The following is a 21106-nucleotide window of genomic DNA, read 5'->3' on the forward strand; positions in this document are numbered from 1 at the left end:
ATGATCCTGGGGGATTTCAATCTGCCTTCCATTGGCGAGACATCTGAGTCAGCTCGGGAGTTCATGGCTTCCATGACGGTTATGGACCTAACTCAGTTAATTCAAGACCCCACCCATAATGGGGGACACACGCTTGACCTGATTTTTGTCTCTGGGCAGTGGATGGATGATCTAGATTTAGGGGATATTTCTATCCAACCCTTGTCATGGTCGGATCATTTCCTCATCAGGCTTGACTTCCATACTGCTACCCCTCACCGCAGGTAGGCAGAACCGACTAGATGGTTCCGCCCCAGGCGCCTAATGGACCCTGAAAGGTTCCTGATGGAGCTTGGGACTTTTCCTGAATCCCTTGCTCACAACTCGACCAAAGCCCTAGTGGAAGCCTGGGATAGGGCGGCCACTGGGGCTTTGGATCGTGTTTTGCCTTTGCGGCCTCTGACCCGGTGTCGATCCCGGGTAGCTCCCAGGTTTACCAAGGAGCTCTGGGAGATAAAACCCCGGAAAAGACGCCTAGAGAGTGGTTGGAGGGCCAGCCGGTCCAAATCTGATCGAACACTAGTAAGAATTCATATTAAAACCTACTTAGTGGCAATAAAAGTGGCAAAACTGCAATATTTTCCCGCTCTTATCGTGTCCGCAGATAACTGCCCAGCTGTCCTGTTTAGGGTGACTGTTGTGACTCAGCAGTTCTGCTGTGAGTTTTTTTGGGATACAAGATTCAGTATGCAGCTGGGGCTTGTGGGAGGCAAGTTTGGAGATAAAAGGACGGATGCTGCCACGCCCTAGTCGCTGGAGTCAATGTTCCTTCGTGCGTGCCTTGGTTTGTACAACATTGATCATCAGTCGTGGTTTATGTAAGATTCACTTGGATAAGTGCTCTGTATGTCTGTAACCCTGATTCATAGAGACTTTGGGAAGAAGTGTTTTGCTTTAGTTTTGTTCAAATTGAGTTGCCGTAAGAAAGATTTGTTTTCATTACGTTATCTGGTCAAAGACTTGTATTTATGTTATTTTTGGGCTCGAAACCAGTTTGAACTGTGAACAGATAAAGAAAAGTTCCTTTTAAGTTTAATTGTCTGCCGTTTGTTAAGAGCTGTGAAGGGGAGACAGAACAGGTGTCCCACTCCTTACTTAACCAAGGAGCTGGGAAAGACCCCTTGCAGGGTAGGGCTGAAGAATTTGTTCAGTATCTGCAGGATAAAATCGCTCAGATCCGGACAGGCTTGGACTCTGATTGGTAGATTCGGGCGAGTTGACGGGGATGAATCTTGTGGAGACCATCTGGGATGAGTTTGATTCTGTGACCCCCGAAGGCATGGACAGAATTATGGGGAGACTCAGTGCTGCCACTTACGTGCTGGACCCCAGTCCCTGGATGAATCTGTCTACCTGGATCCGTTTCAGTCGGGTTTCATGCTCGGATACAGCATGGAGATGGCATTGGTCGCGTTGGTCGGTGATCTCTGGCGGGCCCGGGACAGGGGCTGCTCCTCTGTCCTGGTCCTATTAGACGTCTCAGCAGCTTTCGATACCATCGACCATGGTATCCTACTGTGACGACTTGAGGGGTTGGGAGTGGAGGCCACCGTTTTACGGTGGTTCTCCTCCTACCTGTTGGATCGGTCGCAGTTTGTGTTGACTGGAGGGCAGGGATTGATCCCGAGGCACGTCATTTGTGGGGTGCCCCAGGGGTCGGTTCTCTCACCCCTCCTGTTCAACATATATATGAAACCACTGGGTGACATCATCCGTGGTTTTGGGGTACACTATCATCAATATGCTGATGATACCCAACTTTTCATCTCTACCCCAAACCACCCAAACGAAGCCCTCGACCTGATGTCCCGATGGGACAGGAACAGGCTCAAGCTCAATCCCTCCAAGACGGAGTGGCTGTGGTTTCCGTCATCCCGATTTGTGCATCTTGTTCCATCTTTGATGATAGGGGGAGAAATTTTAGCCCCCTCAGAAAGGGCCCACAATCTGGTGTCCTCCTGGATACACGGCTTAGTTTAGAAGAACACCTGACAGTCGTGACCAGGGGGGCCTTTTACCAAGTTCGCCTGGTACGTCAGTTGCGCCCTTTCCTGGATCGGGATGCTCTGTGCACAGTCACTCATGCCCTCGTCCTTTCTCGCCTGGACTACTGTAACGCTTTCTACATGGGGCTGCCCGTGAAGAGCACCCGGAAGCTTCAACTGGTCCAGAATGCGGCTGCGCAGGTTATCATGGGGGCACCTAGGTGCTCCCATGTTACACCTCTTTTAGGCGGCCTGCACTGGTTGCCGGTTGTCTTCCGGGTGCGATTCAAGGTACTAATTATAACCTTTAAAGCACTCTATGGCTTAGGCCCAGGTACCTGCGAGACCACCTACTGCCACCAGTAGCCTCCCATTGTCCAGTGCGATCTCATAGAATTGGCTTCCTCAGGGTGCGGTCGGCCATACAGTGTTGGCTAGTGACCCCCAGGGGGAGAGCCTTCTCTGTGGGAGCGCCTTCCCTCTGGAATGAGCTGCCCCCGGAGCTTCGTATAATCCCTGACCTCCGGTCCTTCTGACGCGCCCTAAAAAGTTGGCTTTTCCAGCAAGCTAGCCTAGCCTGAACAAAACAAAATAAATTATTAATCACTGTTAATTTTAATTCAAATTTTTTTTTAAAATGTCATTGTCAATTTTAATTGCGTTTGGGATATTCTATTTAATTTTTTTAAACTTTTGTATTATGTGTTTCTTTTAATGTTGTACACCGCCCTGAGTCCTTGGGAGAAGGGCGGCATATAAATCTAATAAACAAACCAACCAAACCAAACCAACCCAACCTCTATTTTTTTCTGCACTGACAGTAAAAAAGACAATAGTAAAATCCGATTGTGTATAAATGTATTCAGCAAAGTATAATTAAATTGTAATTTAGAAATTACAATTTTTAAAACTCCTATCTAAATTAAGAGCATCATGCCCGCAGACTGGTACACAATACACCAAAACAAATATGTAAATTTTATTTTATTGCAAGCAGATTTAAACATCTACTGCTTTATAGAGAATCTACAGAAAGTCCCAAAATATGGATATAAAGAAGTCATGTTATCTACATAAATGAAAATTTAAAAACAGCACAGAAAATAAACTTTACATCAATGCACATGTATATATTGTGTGTATATATATATATATCATGTTAATAATAATTGAGACTGCTTTGAACCTTTTAATGAAGTATTATAGATTAATCTAACAGAGATTTTAAAGGCTGAATTATCAGGCAAGTGAACTAATCACTGTACCATTTACAAATGCATGTCAGTATTTAGTGCTGATGACTATAGATATTTTAATGATTAATGTTCTGGTAACTATGTTCCATTTTTCCCAAGAGCATTTTCTGCCAATTCTACTTTGCAATATAGATTGAAAGATTATTGAGAACAGTAAGCACATCACAGAATTTCAGACATACTTAAAATTCTGTATAGTTTTGACAAAGATAAAGCTATAGAAACTGATGTGTGCAATTATACAATGTACAATCATACACATAATTATTTCTTTTATAATACTTCTGACAATATTCTGTTAAAGCTTTCTGACATGATCTTATGGATATCACAATGTGTAATTTCCTCTGATATTTGCATGATATGTATAATAAACAGAGTGTTGCAAGCAGGAGATTAAATGGTTTTGTTTTTATGTCAGGTAGTTGGACAAAATAATAGACCATAAATAACTAGAAAAATTGATAGCACTGACTTGGGGAGAAAATAAACAAAATGAAGTATTCCCTCTTCTTAGATCTCCATCAGTTTTGATTAATTTTATCAAGATTGTTTATTGCTGCTCATTTGTAACATCTAATTATGGGATATAATCCACAGTGCATAAAAATAAACCACAGCTATAAAAAATAATTTTGTAATATCCTTCACTCCCACTCAGATCAAAAAAGTTTTCCATCACCAAATGGGGTGCAAGCATCGCATTGCGCTAATAACCAGTCTAGTTTTTCAGATCTTCAAGGTAAGACGTAATGACTGCATATCTCACTTATTTGGTAGAATTCAATGTTGGGAGCACCAGTGTACATATATGGAGATTTAGTGCATAGAGGTCTCTGACCTAGAATTTTACACACATGCCTGTTTGTAGAAAGGCAATGAAGGAAAATTGAGGTTAATACTGAGATATCTTTTCCTTTTGTCATTTTCCTAAAATCTTTTTAGAACCCACCTTGTTGTGAACAAAATGGAGCTTTTAAATTCAAAACTGTCTCCTAACTTATTATTATAATGAGAGGGATCTCAGATTTGATCATCATTACAGGAGACTTATTGAATTTAATGTTAAAAAGTAATTAAGTCTAGGACCAGCTCCTAGAGGGGATGGTCAAAAAAGTCACAAAATCAAGAAAGTGTCAGCTTTCTGCATGATTAAAGCCCGGCCTCTTTTTATGTGGGTGATAAAAGGGGGCAGGGTTTTGATTGTTCAGTCTCAGGCACTATTTGCCCTTTTTTGACACGTGTGCATGCAACACTCATACATATACACTGGCAGATGCTCCTTGAACTCAGTGGTAAAAGATGTTTTTAATTTTTTCCCCTCCACAACTACCATTAAATGTTTCAGCCTGTAATTTTTTGGGGAGGAAAGGTTGAGATGCAACAACATTGCCATAAGATCTTTCTTGGGCATGCAGAGCAGGAATGCAGCATTTTCAATAACCGCATAAGAATTTTCCCATTTAAGGCTAATGGATGGAAATGAAAACATAAAGGAGCAAGTGATACAAAATTTTATGGAACAATACAAAATAATGGTGGCAGCAATTCCTTGTAAGACTTGTCTATTGAAAGCCAATATTTACAAGCCGAAGCAAACAAAATAAAAATCAGCAGCTTTGGATGAATTTGAAAGAACGAACCTATGCCTAATATTAACATTCATCAGAGTTTCTACAATCTCAATTCCATTATAAGCTAAATTCTAGAGCTCCAAAACTCATATATATAAAAAAATTCTTCTAAAACATATACTTGAAAATAGAATTGATATATTAACAAATGTATGCATAAATCAGATATATAAAGAGCTTCAATATTGAAAAATATTTCATTGCAAAGGCATTTTTTAGATTTCTAAAAAAATACATTAAAAATAATTTTGCTAATTATACCCAGAGAGAGATTTATCACTAGTACAGGTATAAAATCAATACCCACATCAAGTTGATTTTCTTTTAAATAAGAAATATTTATATATTTACATTTTACAACCAGTGTTTTATGTAGGGGACTTTTCTACCCAACCTTCAAGTATGCAGTGTCAAATAAATATATAACATTAAATATGTTGTGAGTGTGTTAGCAACACCAGAAATGGAAATTGCTTGCATCTTAAAATTACCAAAATGGGGGGAACTGTATGGAATGGTAAAACATAAAAATGATAACATTCATTAGTGCTTGTTCCTCACATGATGATGCAAAAATGATGAGATATTATGTTGTGACATTACAACACAAGATCCATTCATTACAACGCAGAATGTCATGTGCAAGTAGATAAGGGGTGAACTTTGCATTATGGTTTCCTCACTTGCTCCATCATTACCAGCTTCACCAGACTTGGACTCCTAATTCTTTTTTCTTTATAGTCTTTGGTATAATGCATATTTCACAATTTGCCTTGTAAAACATTTGTTGTCCCTATCTCTGCTCAGGAAGTTAATAGGGGATTTGCACAAACAGCAATGTTAATTCTCAGTAAACTTTAACCCTTTTATATACTCTAAATAAAATACTGGAGGAAAAATTAAACCAAGCTGGTATGTGTTTTTCTACTATTAAAATCAATAGACAGCAAACTAGAGTCATAAATGACTCCCTATTTAAATAATGGGAATACACCACATGGTGGTGCTACCTAACACACAGAGTCACAGTTAATACCATAAAATTTGTTTTTAGTGTTGATTTCCCTTCTATTTTTAATATCAAATTAAAAGTAAAACAAGAAAATACTTGCTTTAATAATAATTTGTTAAATAATCAATTATTTGTTTTTTCTTAATTAAAGAAAGACCACAAACTAGCAGAACACTTCCTAATATACTATTTTAGAGCTACTATGGTTTGTTTATTACTACAAACTCCTATGGCTGATTCTGAAGGTTCAATAATTACTTTCAGTCCAATTGCTGTAGTGGTCACATCACACATTTGATAGCCAGACTGACTTCTTAAGTATTATATTAACTATACTTTAAAAGCATTGGTCTTTAGCAAAAAAAAAAGAATATTTTGAGATCACATATAGTCCTGTTCTGACAATACAAAGACATTAGAATCTGTTTCCCGTGTGCTGATTTGCACAGCCGAAACACCCAGAGAAAAAGCAAAGAAAGGACAAAGACTGTCAAAAGCAGCATTAGCGAATATACTTGCTGACTGAACATCCAAAAGCATTGTTTATGACTGACCATTTTTCAAAATTCAGATCCAGATATAGTCACAAATCAAAGCAGGGCTCATCGAACAAAACGAAAAGGGATGATGGAAACACACAGTTTTTGACTGAGAAGAATGAAAATAGCATTAGAACTATTTCCACAGTACCAGACTGTGTACATAACTTCATTGTTTGAATAGTTCAAAAACATTTTAAAAAAAGACCAATACTCCTGGTTTTGTAGCAGGCTTGTCAGGATCTTACATGTGGCAGCAAAAGTCACGATTTTCTGGTTGAGTTCTTAAATGGTCCTTTGCAGGTGGGGAGGGGTGGGAAGAGCTGCTGTGGTTCTTAAAGGCTTGAGTTGGTGATCTGTCACAGAGATGTTTCAAAACCTGCACTTTGGTGGTAGTCCTGTGTGCTGGAATTGCAACGCTTGGAATAGTTAGAGTAGCCAAAGATAGATGGGAGCATTGAATAATCATAGTTTTGCCAGCGTGTGAACATTATTTTTTTAGAACGAGACCTTTTTGCTGAGGACTTCTTGCATTCATTACTTCGATATTTTGGTCTCTTCAAAGAGGCAAGAGGTGTGAATTCTGAAATAGCGTCCTGCTCAGGGTCGGATGTTTTCTGCCCAAAAAAAATAAAAAGAAATATGTATATATTTTAATAGTCACAACTGAAATTAAGTACTACTATCTAAAAGTGACAATATGGCTACAGAATTAACCTTGGACAGCTGTTTGATTATACTAGAGGCAAGACAGTTGGAATGAGGGAACAATTTTGGTTCATTTTATGTGACAATATTGTGGATGATGGGAATAAGAAAATCCTCAGCTAGGAGCCGCTTTTTATACTGTATCTTACATACTGGCCTTACATACTCATGTCATATTGAAATGACTGAAATTGCAGATAGTTTTCTTCAATTTCAAAAGGGAATGATTATGTGGATATTTTCATGTAAGAATCAACTTGCCCTTCCTATAACCCCGTGATGGTGGGCCTATGGCACACGTGGTGTTGCCCATTTCTCTTCTTGGTTTCTGGCATGCATGCTTGTGCAATGATCAGCTGGCCTTTGTGCACGTGGCAGTGCCGCAAACTGGAAGATCTGGTCTTCCGTTTTCCGGCGTGAGCATGTGCACTGGCCAGCTGATTGTCACATGCGCATGCGCCCTAGAAATCCGGAAGACTAGCTGACCAGTGTGTATGAGTGTGCCAAAACCCGGAAGTTAATTTTCTGGCACATGCATGCCACCTGGGCATCTCCTCGTCCGGGTTGCAGCCCTGACGAGCAGACACGTGCACCCTTTTTGGCACTCAGTGCTGAAAAGGCTTGCCATCACTGCTGTAGCCAAAACAACAAAGGCAAAACCACCTGATTTTTGAGCCCTGGCTAGAAAAATCTGGATATGAAAAAAAAAAAGCATGGTTGGCAAACAGTTCTACCCGTTACAGTAATATCAAATTTGGTCACAATCCTGAAAGACTAAAAATAGAAATCCATTTAAATCACAATGCCTTAATTTATGTTTTCATGCAGCTTTGGCAAGGAGAGAAACTACAGTAATTATCTCCCTCAAATGTTATCCTTTGTATAAAGCATCATGGTGGGTAGAGGGATCTAGTGGCCAAAATAAGTGATTTTTATCATCATCATGACTAGCAGTTGCCCTTATTGCAATCTGAAAAATAATCTTTGTTTTTAGAATTTCTTCCATCTGATTGTTCCCATCTCCTGTCTGAGCAATGTGACAATGCTTTATGAGCTATAGTGGATTGCCAGTGACAGATTTATTTTATAGAAAACACAAGTTAATTACTTAACTTAAAGTGTTCCCTCAAATGATAACCAGTTCTATTGACTTGAGGAGCACATATATTCATTCTGTGAAATGGCCCTCCCCCCAAATTAATTTATCTGACATTTTGAATGGATTTTCACCATCAGATAGGCTATTTAATGCTAGAGATGTTTTTCTGTCTATTCTATCTATATGAGCCGAGGTGGCGCAGTGGTTAAATGCAGCACTGCAGGCTACTGCTAGATCAGCAGTTCAGCGGTTCAAATCTCACCGGCTCAGGGTTGACTCAGCCTTCCATCCTTCCGAGGTGGGTAAAATGAGGACCCGGATTGTGGGGGGCAATATGCTGACTCTCTGTAAACCGCTTAGAGAGGGCTGAAAGCCCTATGAAGCGGTATATAAGTCTACTGCTATTGCTATTGCTATTGCTATCTCAAAATATAAACACTTTTTAAAAATTAAAAAATGGCATGCCTATTCTCTGATAATTTAGCTTTTCTGCATATTTTATCTTATAATGCTAAAAAACAAAAATGTTGCATTTTTTTTTCTTGTTCTGTGGAATATTTTTTTTCCAAATCCGAATTTCCAGGTTCAGATATCAAACTAGATTAGACTACTTTTGAATGGAAAAGAATAAGGTCAGGTATTTTAGCAACTCTGTTTTGGGCTACTAAAGCACTTCAGGTTATTTCCATCCCTAATTTACAAGGAAATGTTTAAGGTTGCACAAGTACCTGAAGGGCTGATTCACAAATCATGCTGGGGAAAACTTCAGCAGCTGTTCCTGACTGTCTAAGGGCAAAGAACATGCACAATTGTTTTGTCTTCATAGTGTTCCCAAAGGCAGGATTGTCTGTATGTGAACACTTGGTGACAGCTGTTGAGGAAGCTATGCAGGACTTCCAAGAAGATATGGGTGCTTTCAAACACCAGGAAGAACTGCTTCATTCATGCTAATTTCCTTTGGGAAATTTTCTTCTCAATGTTTCACACAACCCTGGATATATTTAACTTTCCAAAGGCTTCTTTGCACATTATAATCTATGCAATACAACGCGTGTGAAATTGGACTTCTGTTCTTTGTTCCTCATTTATAATGTGTGAAAATATTTCTTAGAGAAATTTACCGTATTTTTCGGGGTATAAGACGCACCTTTTTCACTCAAAAAAGAGGCTGAAAATCTGGGTGTGTCTTTTACACTGAATAAGCATTGTTTGCCTCCCAAAACCCAGCCCCTTTGCAAAAAACGGGCCATTTTTTGCTCAAATTGCCCCCCCAGCCCCCAGGAGCACTCCCTAAGCCTCCTAAAGGCCATGCATGCCCTTTTTTTGACAAAAAGGGCCCATTTTTGTGAAAAATTGGCTGTTATTTGCTTGTCCCCCCCCCCAGAACATTCTACAAGACTCCTAAAGGCTATTCATACCCTTTTGGGGGGGGGAATTTTTTTGCAAAAGCGGGCCATTTTTGGGAGGTCTGCAGAAAGAAAAACTTTTTTTTAATTTGCCTCTTCAAAATCTTGGTGTGTCTTATACTCCGGTGCATCTTATACTCCAAAAAATACAGTATTTATTTTGAACTGTATATTCCTGTGTACCTGTAATGTCCATCCGAGTGCTTTGAAATGTGTAGTTTTTGCTTATATACATGTTTGGATATTTAAGATAAATATTGGTACCTTTGAGATTTGTTTCATCATGTTAGGTACAGGCAATGTCACAGATTGGCAGCCTTCATTATAAATGGAAGTTTTATACAAAATTCTTGGGAAAATATTCTTTGACTCATCTTACACATAGTTGTTTGAATACCATATTTAATTAAACTGCAATTGTGCATGCCACCTAACTAAAATAAGTGAAAAAAAATGAAACAAATTTTAAATTCTTTTTTTTTTTTCAGAATGCATGCACATACAGGCTCACACACACAACACTCTATTATTAAAAACTTACCTGTATGGTGAACTAATCAAAAACAGACTATAATACTCAGAATAGAAGAATCAGACTTAAATTGAGAAAATACAGCAAAAACTCTGGAGGAAATGGCTTTCTCTTTGAAAATATCACAGCACACTAGTAGAAATTACCTAATAGTACCACGATCAATGCTGTTACCTATCAGTGATCTAATTATGTCTCGGAAGCAGAAAGGGCTCCTTCAAGAAGTGGGTCATCGTTGTTCATCAAAGTATTTAGGGTTGATTTATGTTTCAAACTCCTCTGCAAGGATGAGGAAAAACACTGAAACTATACAATAGGTCCAAAATGAACATCTTAAGAGGAACATGTAAATAATCGTGTTAGGATAGCTCATATAACGCAAAAATATTTAAATCCTGCTAATGAAAACCTGACAGGTTGAAAAAAAAATGTCAAGAAATAACTGTTTTATTATAGTTAGAATTCAGTGGCTTTGTATTCTTTCATAAAGTAGTTTTATATTTTTTTATTTTCTAGTTTTACATTTAGTCAGAAGATAGTAACTGGTCTGTGTTCAAATAATAGTGACTTCAGCATTAACCGTCACCGTTCTTGCTGATATTAGGTCTGAGTAAAAATTGTGATCCTTTGCATTGATTCCCTTTGCAACTGAGACTTTATTTCTGGAAAGACCTGTGATGCTTTTAAATGGAAAGATAATACCTTACATGATCATGCAAAAGATAGAATGAAGACACCCGTAGGCCACATGCAGAAAAGTAGTTATAGCCTTATTCAGAACTCCAAATCTGACTTTTATTTTCAGATTTAATGCTTGCTTTTTACTGTTACTTTAATCAAAAAGAAAATTTGAATTAAAGGAATAATATTTTGCTTACAGCAAAAATGTTTTTGAAGCAAGAAAAATGTTAAGTAGAAATGAAGGTACATTAATACCCATCTTGTAAAACCAGAATAATTACATATAGCAGGATAAATGAGATAAATGTATAATTGTCAGAAAAAGATGCAAGTTAGAAGAAATCCTAATTAGATTTATGAGAATTATGATAAGAAATCGGATTTGGCTAATAATTTCCCAAAAGAAAAAGATTCCTCCAAAGCTTTTGCAGTTTCACCGATTTAATAGCCCAATGCAGTTTGTCGTTCACGCTTTATTAAGCCATGGAAATAAAAAAGCAAAAGAAAGAAAGAGAGAGTCAATCTTCCTCCTTCAATTTTAGATGTTAAGAATAAATGTTCTTGCTTACCACTCAGAAGTGACAAGCAGAGCAACATAAAGACTGTAAAGAACTTGGAAAAAAATGGAAATTGAAAAGCGAAAGAATAAATCTCTGTATGAAATACAGGCCAAACTTCAAGTATAGAGATTCCTGATCCTGATTTATAAGATTAGATAAAAATTTAGCTGGTGTTTAGAAACAAAGATGCTAATTTCATCAAATTAGGAAAGATGACATGCTAGTATGCAAAGGGAAATTAGAGTGAAAGAAACAATAGTTCTGGGCATACTTTGAAAATGATTTAGCACCAGTACTTGGGGTGAACTTCAGCAAGGCACCTCTCTGCTATCCATTGAAGGAACCCAAATTTTCTATGATCTTTACACTAATTTCAAAAAGGCATTCCTGCTATAAGATTCACATTAATTTTAATAAGAAGATTTCTTAAGACAATAGCAACTTCTCCCATGCCCGAAACACCTAGAAGCATTGGGGGGGGGGGACCTAGATTCTTTAATAAATAGCAGAGAGATGCTATCCTCATACAAGAACCAAAACATTTTGAATCATTTTCAAAGTAAGCATACTTTGAAGCCATAGATTTAGGCAGACATGTTCATATAATGGCAATCATGGTTCATGATTACAAATGAATAATGGCATTCAGGAATTCCCATCACATCTATGCTTAGCAATTGTTGTTACTATTTAAATTATTAAAAAATAAATAAACACAACAGGGGTATTCTATTGTATTATTTATATACAAACAATGATAAAGAATACATGCATATAGTTACATATATCGTTCACTTGGAAATGCAAAGAAAAATATATAAAAGTATTGTAATTGTTGTTTAATGTTCTATTGAGGAGATGGATTATGATTGATATGTTGTGATTCTGAATGCACTTTCTAACATCCTCTCAATGATATGACCACACATGCAGAAAGGCAGGAAAAAAATCACCTTTTGCTCCATTAGAAACTTAGACTGCTTGAAGTCTGAGAAAGCATAAAGATGGTAGACTGCTCAACAGAAAGGCACTGGTGTTTAGTCTGATTTCCCAAGAAGATTGATGGTAGTACCCGTGCACATCATTTTTAGTTTAAAGCAAGGTAGCAGTTATTTAGGAAAAGCAGTATGGAAGACAGGAGTGTATTGAGAGTGGGAAAAGAAGAAACACAAGGAATAAATCTGATTAAATCCCAAAGGCTTACAAAGAAACATTGTCAATGTAATGCATATAGAAAGGTGCACATTCAAATCACGGAGAAGTCCCTCAAACTTGTACACCAGATACTTTTATGAACATAGTACAACATCCTAATTATTATTGTAATCCTATACATGATGACTCAGCTATACCACACTTAGACAAGTGTGACATGCTACAAACCAGTTCTTGCTTCTACTTACTATTACTGTATTACTACACACTTAATTCCTTGTCCTGGAACTCTGTTTCGGGTCTATAATAGCTACTATCATAGGCCATTCATATTATTTAATACAATGCAATTTATGTAGCATACTGTGATTTTAATTTTTTTTCACATAATGTCCTGAAAACAATCTCTAAGCGACAATTTGAAATAAAGCCATTTATTTAAATTTAGTCATATAGGTTTGTCATATATTTGAAATATCAACATAGGTGAATTATATTACATTTAAAAAAATAGATTATCCTACTGGATACATTGAACTTAACTGAAAAAATAAAGAGTCAAAATATATTTTTGCATTGCTTCGGCAAACTGAATGTCAGATTGTTTTCATCCAAGTCAGACTATTTAGAGAAATTACCATGTCATTAAATGCATGGGAAAGTATATACGGTAAATGCTAATAAGTTTGATGTCAGATTTTAAGATCAAAATGTCTGATTGACTCGAAACATGTTGAATATCATGCTTTGTACTTCACTATACGAAGTGAAGTATTATTTGGAGGATTATTTCACAATATTAGGCTTTAGAGTTTAGTGACCATAAGAAGAGATTTCCTGGTGTTTTCCCAGCAACTGTAGCTGGCATCTTCAAAAACAAAGTAATTGCTAAGCAGACCATCAGCAACGGACCAGGGACTTTATAGCCAGGTATCCTGACTTCTAATTGGCCTTTAGCCATGCTGGTTTCTGATTGGTGCAGACTGGTGAGGGCTTGTTGGAAACCTGCTCAGTTACTTGTGGTCTGCATAGTTATTCCACAAAATCCAAGATAAATGCTTGCTTGAGAATTTCAACAGCATATAGCCGTGATGGCGAACCTATGGCATGCGCGCCATAGGGGGCACACGGAGCCATTTGTCAGGGCCTGCGAGGTGATGCCCTGTCAGCTGGCCAGCGCATATGCACATGCTGGCCAGCTGACTTCAGCCTTCTTTTGATGCAGTTTTGACGCAGCACGAAAAACCAGCCCTATGGGCAAACTGGAAATTCAGGAACAGACTTCCAGTTTGCTTGTAGGACCGTTTTTTGCCCTCCGGAGCCTTCAGTCGAAAGTTGGCCCTTCAGGGAACCCAGAAGTCACTTCCAGTTTGCTCGTATGGGCGTTTTTTGCCCTCCGGAGCTTTCAGGGAAGCCTCCTGAAGGCTCCGGAAGTCGAAAATTGGCCCTACGGGGAACCCAGAAGTCACTTCCAGTTTGCTCATAGGGCCAGTTTTTATCCTCCGGAGCCTTCAGGGAAGCCTCCTGAAGGCCCCTGAAGGGTCCGGAGGGCAAAAGCCAGCCCTATGAGCAAACCAGAAGTGATTTTTGGTTTGTCCATAGGTTTGTTTTTCGCCCTCCGGAGCCTACTGAAGGATCTGGAGGTTGAAAATCGGCTTCACGGACAAACCGGAAGTCACAATTCCCAAACTTCTGGGTTCCCCATAGGTCCATTTTTTGCCCTCCAGAGGCTTCAGGGAAGCTCCTGAGGCCTCCGGGGGCGGGGCCAGGAAGGCTGTTTTCACCCTCCCCAGCCTCCTAGAAAGCCTCTGGAGCCTGGGGAAGGTGAAAAAACCACAGCAAAAGGGTGGGGGTCTATAATCTCATGCATGCACGTGCGCTGGGGGGTACACATAGCATTATGGGTGTGGCACGCTGGCGCACAACCCTCCTGTGCGCCCCCCCTCTTGGCACAGTAGCCAAAAAAGGTTTGCATATAGGCATCTCGCATATAGGAATGGGAAGAGAGAATATGTGACCCTGTTTTGGAATGCATTGCTTTATTGGAAGTTAAATAAAACATTAGAACCAGCATTGTTTTTATCCTAATTTGGCATACCACATTATAGATATCTGAAGTTTAGAGCAGAATTGATTTTTAAGGAAGAATTAGATTATCAGAGTAACAGATTTTTGATTTACAATGCCCTTGACTGCATTGATACTTCTATCTTTTGATGTCAAAGCCATTCAACCCATCATACATTCAACTCTGCAGGTGTGGGCATGTCAGTGGAGACAATCTGTTTGAATAGCTAGAAAGAAGTTGCTTTACACAATTATAGTAAGGAATTAAAGTGGAAATAAGCTTTATAGAACATGAATGCATAAAGATATAGTCTCTAGCTTACTTCCTGTCAAGCAAAGTTTGGATATAATTGGTAGAAAAATTAATATGATATCAAAATAATATGTTATTATATCCTTTTAAATTGCATGACATTAAATATAATCTTTCTAATCTGTGCTGGAAGGATTTTAATTCCATTGGTACATATCTGTAATGGTAATGGCAATTTAATCATTTTAATATTTTGAGAAAACTGAAAATTATACAATAGTCTTTAATCATAATGTAATTTTATTATCCATTTTTATTGGAAACAAATAAATACATGCTATTTCTTTTAGCTGCCAAATTGACTGCATCAAAAGTAAGATGCATCTTTCTTTGGGCCAGTAGTAGTTTAAAAAGTAAGAAATAGTAGAAAAACTATTTGAAGACTCTTTTCGTTAAAGTTTGTTTTGTTCACATTTGGTCTCCATGCAATAAGACTGTGGAATACAGTATAACAATGTAATTCCTATGGTAGTAAATTATATCTATTTATACAGGTTTTTGATATAAATATTGGGTATGGATTTTTACAATTTTGTATCTCTTCTTAAGATTAGAAATTTATATATGCTCTCAAATTATATGATTTGTATATTGTTGTTTTTGTCATTTTTTTCTTTTTCAAAAGATTCAAAAGAATTATGCATAAAATAAGCTACTATGTAAAATATTACAATAATTTACTGTATTCTCAGTGTCTTACTAATTGATTAAATAAAACTGCAAGCAATAAAATCAGAGATGTTTAGAAGATATTTAGATAGATGTGATCTGTAAAAACAAGACAGTTAAATTTTTACCTGAATTCTTTCTGTTGCTGTAGGCCATATCTGCTGGCACAGAAGCTTTTTGAGGACATCTGGAAGAAGACTAACAATTATAAGCATAATAATGCCCAGCCAGGCAGGACCAGTAGATAGCATCTGCAGGAATACGTAGTACATCCTCTGGTAGTTGAGAAATGGCCTAATGGATGAAGAGAAAAATACTGTCATGTATTAAAGCAATAGAGATTTCAACATGCATGTTTTTATTATTATATCCCATGTCCACATTCCTAGACTGGTTAGATCAAAACACTATATTTTCACTGGATTTTAGTGTTCTGCAAGGAGATAAATAGCTAAAATGGCAGTATTTTCTATTAACCTGTCTCTTTAATGTACATTTTTACATTGGCAGTGTAGCCTTCCCCATGCCAGGAGGAAAAAAAATATATTTTGCAAGCAACTTTGGAAAGCCAGTTTGGTTTAGTGGTTAAGTTACCAGTCTAGAAACTAAGAGAATTCTAATCCCTTCTTAGGCATGGAAGCTGGCTGGATGATTTTGGGACAGTCAGGGCCCCATTAGAGCCTAGAAAAATAACAAGAAAAGGGCATAGAAGTCATTAGGAACTAACTTTGTATGTGTGTGTATGTACACAGACAAACACACATACACAAATGCATCCACATACATAAAAAAACCTAGTTGAATGTAAATAATTGCACACAGACATTCTATTACCTCAGGATTTTGTGCTTTCTCTTTTCCTGTTTAAGTTGAAACCAGTGGAGAAGGTCATCCAATAGTGTGGGATGAGATATCAACTGAATGTGATAATGAGACTCAGTTTTATATCTTCACCCCAGGTCATTTAAAAGATGCCATACAGCAGAGGTGGTATTCAGCAGGTTCTGACCAGTTCTGGAGAACTAGTAATGGAAATTTTGAGTAGTTCGGAGAACTGGTAAATACCACCTCTGATTGGCCCCAGCCTCCTTTATTATCCGCCTCCCGAGTCCCAGCTGATCGGGAAGAAATTGGGATTTTGCAGTAACCTTCCCCTGGAGTGGGGTTGGAATGGAGATTTTACAGTATGCTTTCCCTGCCATGCCCACCAAGCTACACCATGCCCACCAAGCCACACCCACGGTAGTAAAAAAATTTGAATTCCACTACTTCCATAGAGGTTCTGTTCCATAGTCCGGAGGCTATGGGGGCCTAGATACGCAATATGACTCTGGATGTCTGAATTTTACATGCAACGGACAAAGGAATTTAAATATAGGTTCACAATTATTCTTACCAAATGATCCCGCCCCAGAGAAGAGAAAAGACAATGTAGAAAAGTAGTGATCCCCAGATCACAAAGTGGTTGATCCATGTCCAATAGTGAGTATCCAGTGCAAGCTGTTTAGAAAAATACTACTATCAATATTACAGGATCTATAGGAAGGAGACTATATAAATATTTATTTGGTCTACGATGGCCTTAACATGCTGAATACTGGATTTCTGAGCAATTTGTACTTAGCTAACTAAACCAGTGCTGAAAAGTACTTCTAAATAATACAATATAGTTGTAGCTAAATTGCAGTTTTTATTAGCATTTATCAGACTATTTCATCCCCTACATTTTCTGTTGTCATACCATGTAATTTTCTTTTTCATTTTCACATCGGATCTATTCTTCACGAGCCAAAAATATATTTTCTTTCTCATCTTTCTCTACGTCATATTCCTCAGAAGCTTCAATTGTAAAATTATTATTTGTTTACCATTACTATTGATAGTTTCTTCTAAAAGCTACAAGCATTCAAATCTAATTGGAAGCCAAATGCAGAACAGTTCTTAGAAATTCTTCATATAAAGGGCTGATGAGGCACTTTATGTAATTAATTTTACAGGCTCTTTTTAAAATTTCTTTGAATTACAGCAGTAACAAGTCTCATTATGATCAACTTCACTACCAATGATTTCTAAACGCTCATCTTCTTAAAGGACTAAGTAATCAGAGAGCTCTGACAGAATACCACAGCTTTTAGTTTATGAGGGGAAAATCTCTTTTTATTACCTTTTGCATGGCATGAATATCTTTATACACTTTTCTTTTCTTTTCTTTGAGACATTATTTTTTCTTAAGTAACATTCAAATCATTTGGATTATAAGAATGTTGTCATTTTGATGCTTTAGAAAATTATACCTTTAATGTAACGGTGAATACCAATACAGTGAACACCAGTGTTCCAAAGGTCCAGTTTCCAAACATCTATTCAGGAAGGAATAAACAAGTCCTAGGTTAGATATTACAATAAAGAAAACATTAGAACAATGTTGCTTATAGGCAGTCCCAGACTTATGATCACAGTTGTCCAAGCAAGGCAGTCAAAGGAGCCAGGCATGATTTTATAACATTTTTTTTTGCCATAGTTGTTAAACAATCACAAAGTTGTTAAGTGAATCACACAGTTGTTAAGTGACTCCAGCTCCTCCCCCCTTGAATTTGTTAGAATGCAGTTGGGAAGGTCACAAAGGATCACATGTTCCCTGGACGCTACAATCTTCTTAGATGATGCTGATAACTAAGTATCTGAATTTGTATCACAGGAACCTGGGAATGCTATAACACGTGTGAGGGCTGATAATAAGTCACTTTTTATAGTGCTGTTGTACCTTTGAAGAGTCACTAAATAAATGGCTGTATATTGAGAGCTACCTGTAATAGACCAATATGATGATGACACATGGGAATTAAGCATTTAATGCTTGCAACACATCATGTATGCTACTACTGAATTCAGCTTTCTAAGATTGAGTCATCATGCTACAGCCCATATATAGATATGCCTCAACTTACAAGCATTTGTTTAGTGACTGTTGAAAGTTACAGCACTGAACAAAAGTGACTTATGACCAGTTTTTAAAATGACAGTGGCAGTAACCCCATGCACATGTGATCAGTATTCAAGTATTCAGGCACTTGAGAATTGACATGTATTTTTGACAGTTACACACTCCTGGAGATATGTGGTAACTTTTGTAGCCTTCGTAGCTGGCTTCCGAAAAGCAAGGCTAATGGGAGAAGCCAAGTTTGCTTAATGACTGTATGATTTACTTAAGAACTGCAGTGATTCACTTAAGAGCTGCGGCAAAAAAGGGTTGTAAAATGGGGCACAATTCACTTAACAACTGTTTTGCTTAGCAATAGAAATTTTGGGCTCCATTGTGGTCGTTAAATCAAGGACTACCTGTAAAAGTCAAAAGCCTCAGCAAGTACCAAAATATAGAAATATTTTTTAAAAAGACCTCCTGCCTACCCATCATTAAATCATAATCAGTGAACCTTGAATGCTGGGCAACTATGGAATTTGGGTATGGGATAGAAGATATGCAGGTATAAAACAGAATGGCTGAAATTGGAAATTTCTGTTGTGATATAAACAAACATAGTGTTTAAATACTATATTATTTTACACTTTCATTAAATTTAAAATACATTTTATGATTCACACAATTTTGTGCCATGCATCTATTATGGGGGTTGGATTGAAAAGGCTGTCTATGAAAGGAAAGAGCAAATGTCATTTTAATTGGATAGTACATGAATTATAATGTAAAAAGATTTAAATCATATGCATCCTTATCAAGGAATAAATCCAATAGAATTAAAAAAGCATCCTTATATCCTGTATAAGAATTTCTCTGTTAATATCAAATGTAAAACAAAACAAAACAAAACTCATCCTTATCATTTGTGGTCTGATTGGCATTACATTTCTATCTTTTCTTTCATGACCTACTCATCCACTTTCTATTAAATTTCTATTTTCTATTGAAAATAATCCATAATACCAATAAAATAACTTTAGCTACCAAATGACGGATCCAGAAATGTGTAACTCCACTTGCAGAATAATTAGAATAATGTTACAATCTCTTCTCCCTCTTGTGGACAACTTCCCAAGATGAATAACCCTCTCATGTATAGTGTAAGAACTATACATTAAAAAGGATGCAATATTTCTAATTTTCATCTTCAACAAATAAGTTTTAAACTTATATATATATTTTGGATATTAGATCTCATGTATCAATATATTCCAAAACTTTGCATCAAATAGTGATCAGAATTAGAGATCAACAAACAGAATAGGATTCAGGAGTGAAATCGACAACAAGAAGGTACTTTTTTCTGAATAAGCAAAATGAGATGAATCACATGACTCTCATTTCCAATTCTATGTTAATATTTGATATTTGTAACAAATAATTTTAAAATATCTTCTTTGATTTACATACATTCCATATTAATGGGAAAATATTTAACATTATTTAAAAAATGTCCATAATTCCGTAATTCAGTATCAGTTGTTTATATGAATACTGAACATTTTTATAACAATTCAAGTTTTCAAGGCCCTGGGCTATTAGTGGCTGGTAATGAATGCTAGATCAGTCTGTAATAAAACCACCATGGCCATGAATTAATTGTTGAGGAGAAGACTGTATCATTAAGACTTGGCTGGGACAAGAGCGCAGGATTCTATTCTTTGAGATCTGCCTAGCCAGTTCCTGGGTTTGGCATCAGCCTCGACTCCAGGTAGGGGTGGGAGAGTCAATATTCCCTCTATTTTTTTTTCAGTGTGTGCAGAAAAGTATAGTGTTTGAGCAGCACATTTTCATGAGCATCTGAAATTTTTTCATAGATGTCACCCAAAACAACAACGAAATCAGTGTTATTTGACTGGATTATTGTAACGCGCTCTACATGGGGCTGCCCCTGAAGAGTGTTCGAAGACTACAGTTGGTCCAGAATGCAGCCGCGCGAGCGATATGGGGTATATCTAGATACACCCATATTACACTTATCTTCCGGGAGCTGCACTGGCTTCCTATTGGTCTCCAGACGCGCTTCAAGGTGCTAGTCATTACTTTTAAAGCCCTTCATGGTTTAGGACCTGGCTACCTGAGAGACCGCCTCCTGCCACTTACCTTCCAACGACCAACAAGATCGCACAGGTTGGGCCTCCTCCGGGTGCCATCAGCCGGACAATGCCGGCTGGCGACTCCCCGGGGGAGGGCCTTCTCTGTTGCTGCACCGGCCCTGTGGAACGATCTACCTGCAGAGATCCGGACCCTTACCACTCTCTCGGCCTTCCGTAAAGCCGTCAAGACCTGGCTGTTCCGGCAGGCCTGGGGCTGTAGATTGATATCCAGCCCCGCTTAGATGGAATGGATGACATGAATTTTAATACTGTATTTTTATTTTTATCTCTATTTTTTAAAATTAAATGTTTCTTGTCTGTTGTGAGCCGCCCAGGGTCCCTATGGGAGTGGGCAGCATACAAATTCTAATAAAC

General features: G+C 37.7%; 1 protein-coding gene across 3 annotated transcripts in view; it reads right to left on the reverse strand.

Annotated features, from left to right (window-relative positions):
- Window positions 1-2995: 2995 nt before the first annotated feature.
- The window catches only part of ATP11A (ATPase phospholipid transporting 11A), a 135542-nt gene continuing 117431 nt past the window's right edge, over window positions 2996-21106 (reverse strand). Inside the window, exons 26-30 of one of the 3 annotated variants that reach the window (XM_032226211.1) lie at window positions 17950-18015; window positions 17052-17155; window positions 15784-15949; window positions 10385-10489; window positions 6997-7082 (exon numbers count right to left, since the gene is read on the reverse strand). In XM_032226211.1, coding sequence (XP_032082102.1) covers window positions 10400-10489; window positions 15784-15949; window positions 17052-17155; window positions 17950-18015 — 426 coding nt within the window. In that variant the 3' untranslated portion in view covers window positions 6997-7082; window positions 10385-10399. Of the gene's footprint in view, window positions 7083-10356; window positions 10490-15783; window positions 15950-17051; window positions 17156-17949; window positions 18016-21106 lie in introns of all 3 variants that reach the window. The other 2 variants (XM_032226210.1, XM_032226209.1) reach the window with 2 other exon arrangements.

The sequence above is a fragment of the Thamnophis elegans genome, chromosome 11 (genome assembly GCF_009769535.1).
Source record: "Thamnophis elegans isolate rThaEle1 chromosome 11, rThaEle1.pri, whole genome shotgun sequence".
NCBI classification, from domain to species: Eukaryota; Metazoa; Chordata; class Lepidosauria; order Squamata; family Colubridae; genus Thamnophis; species Thamnophis elegans.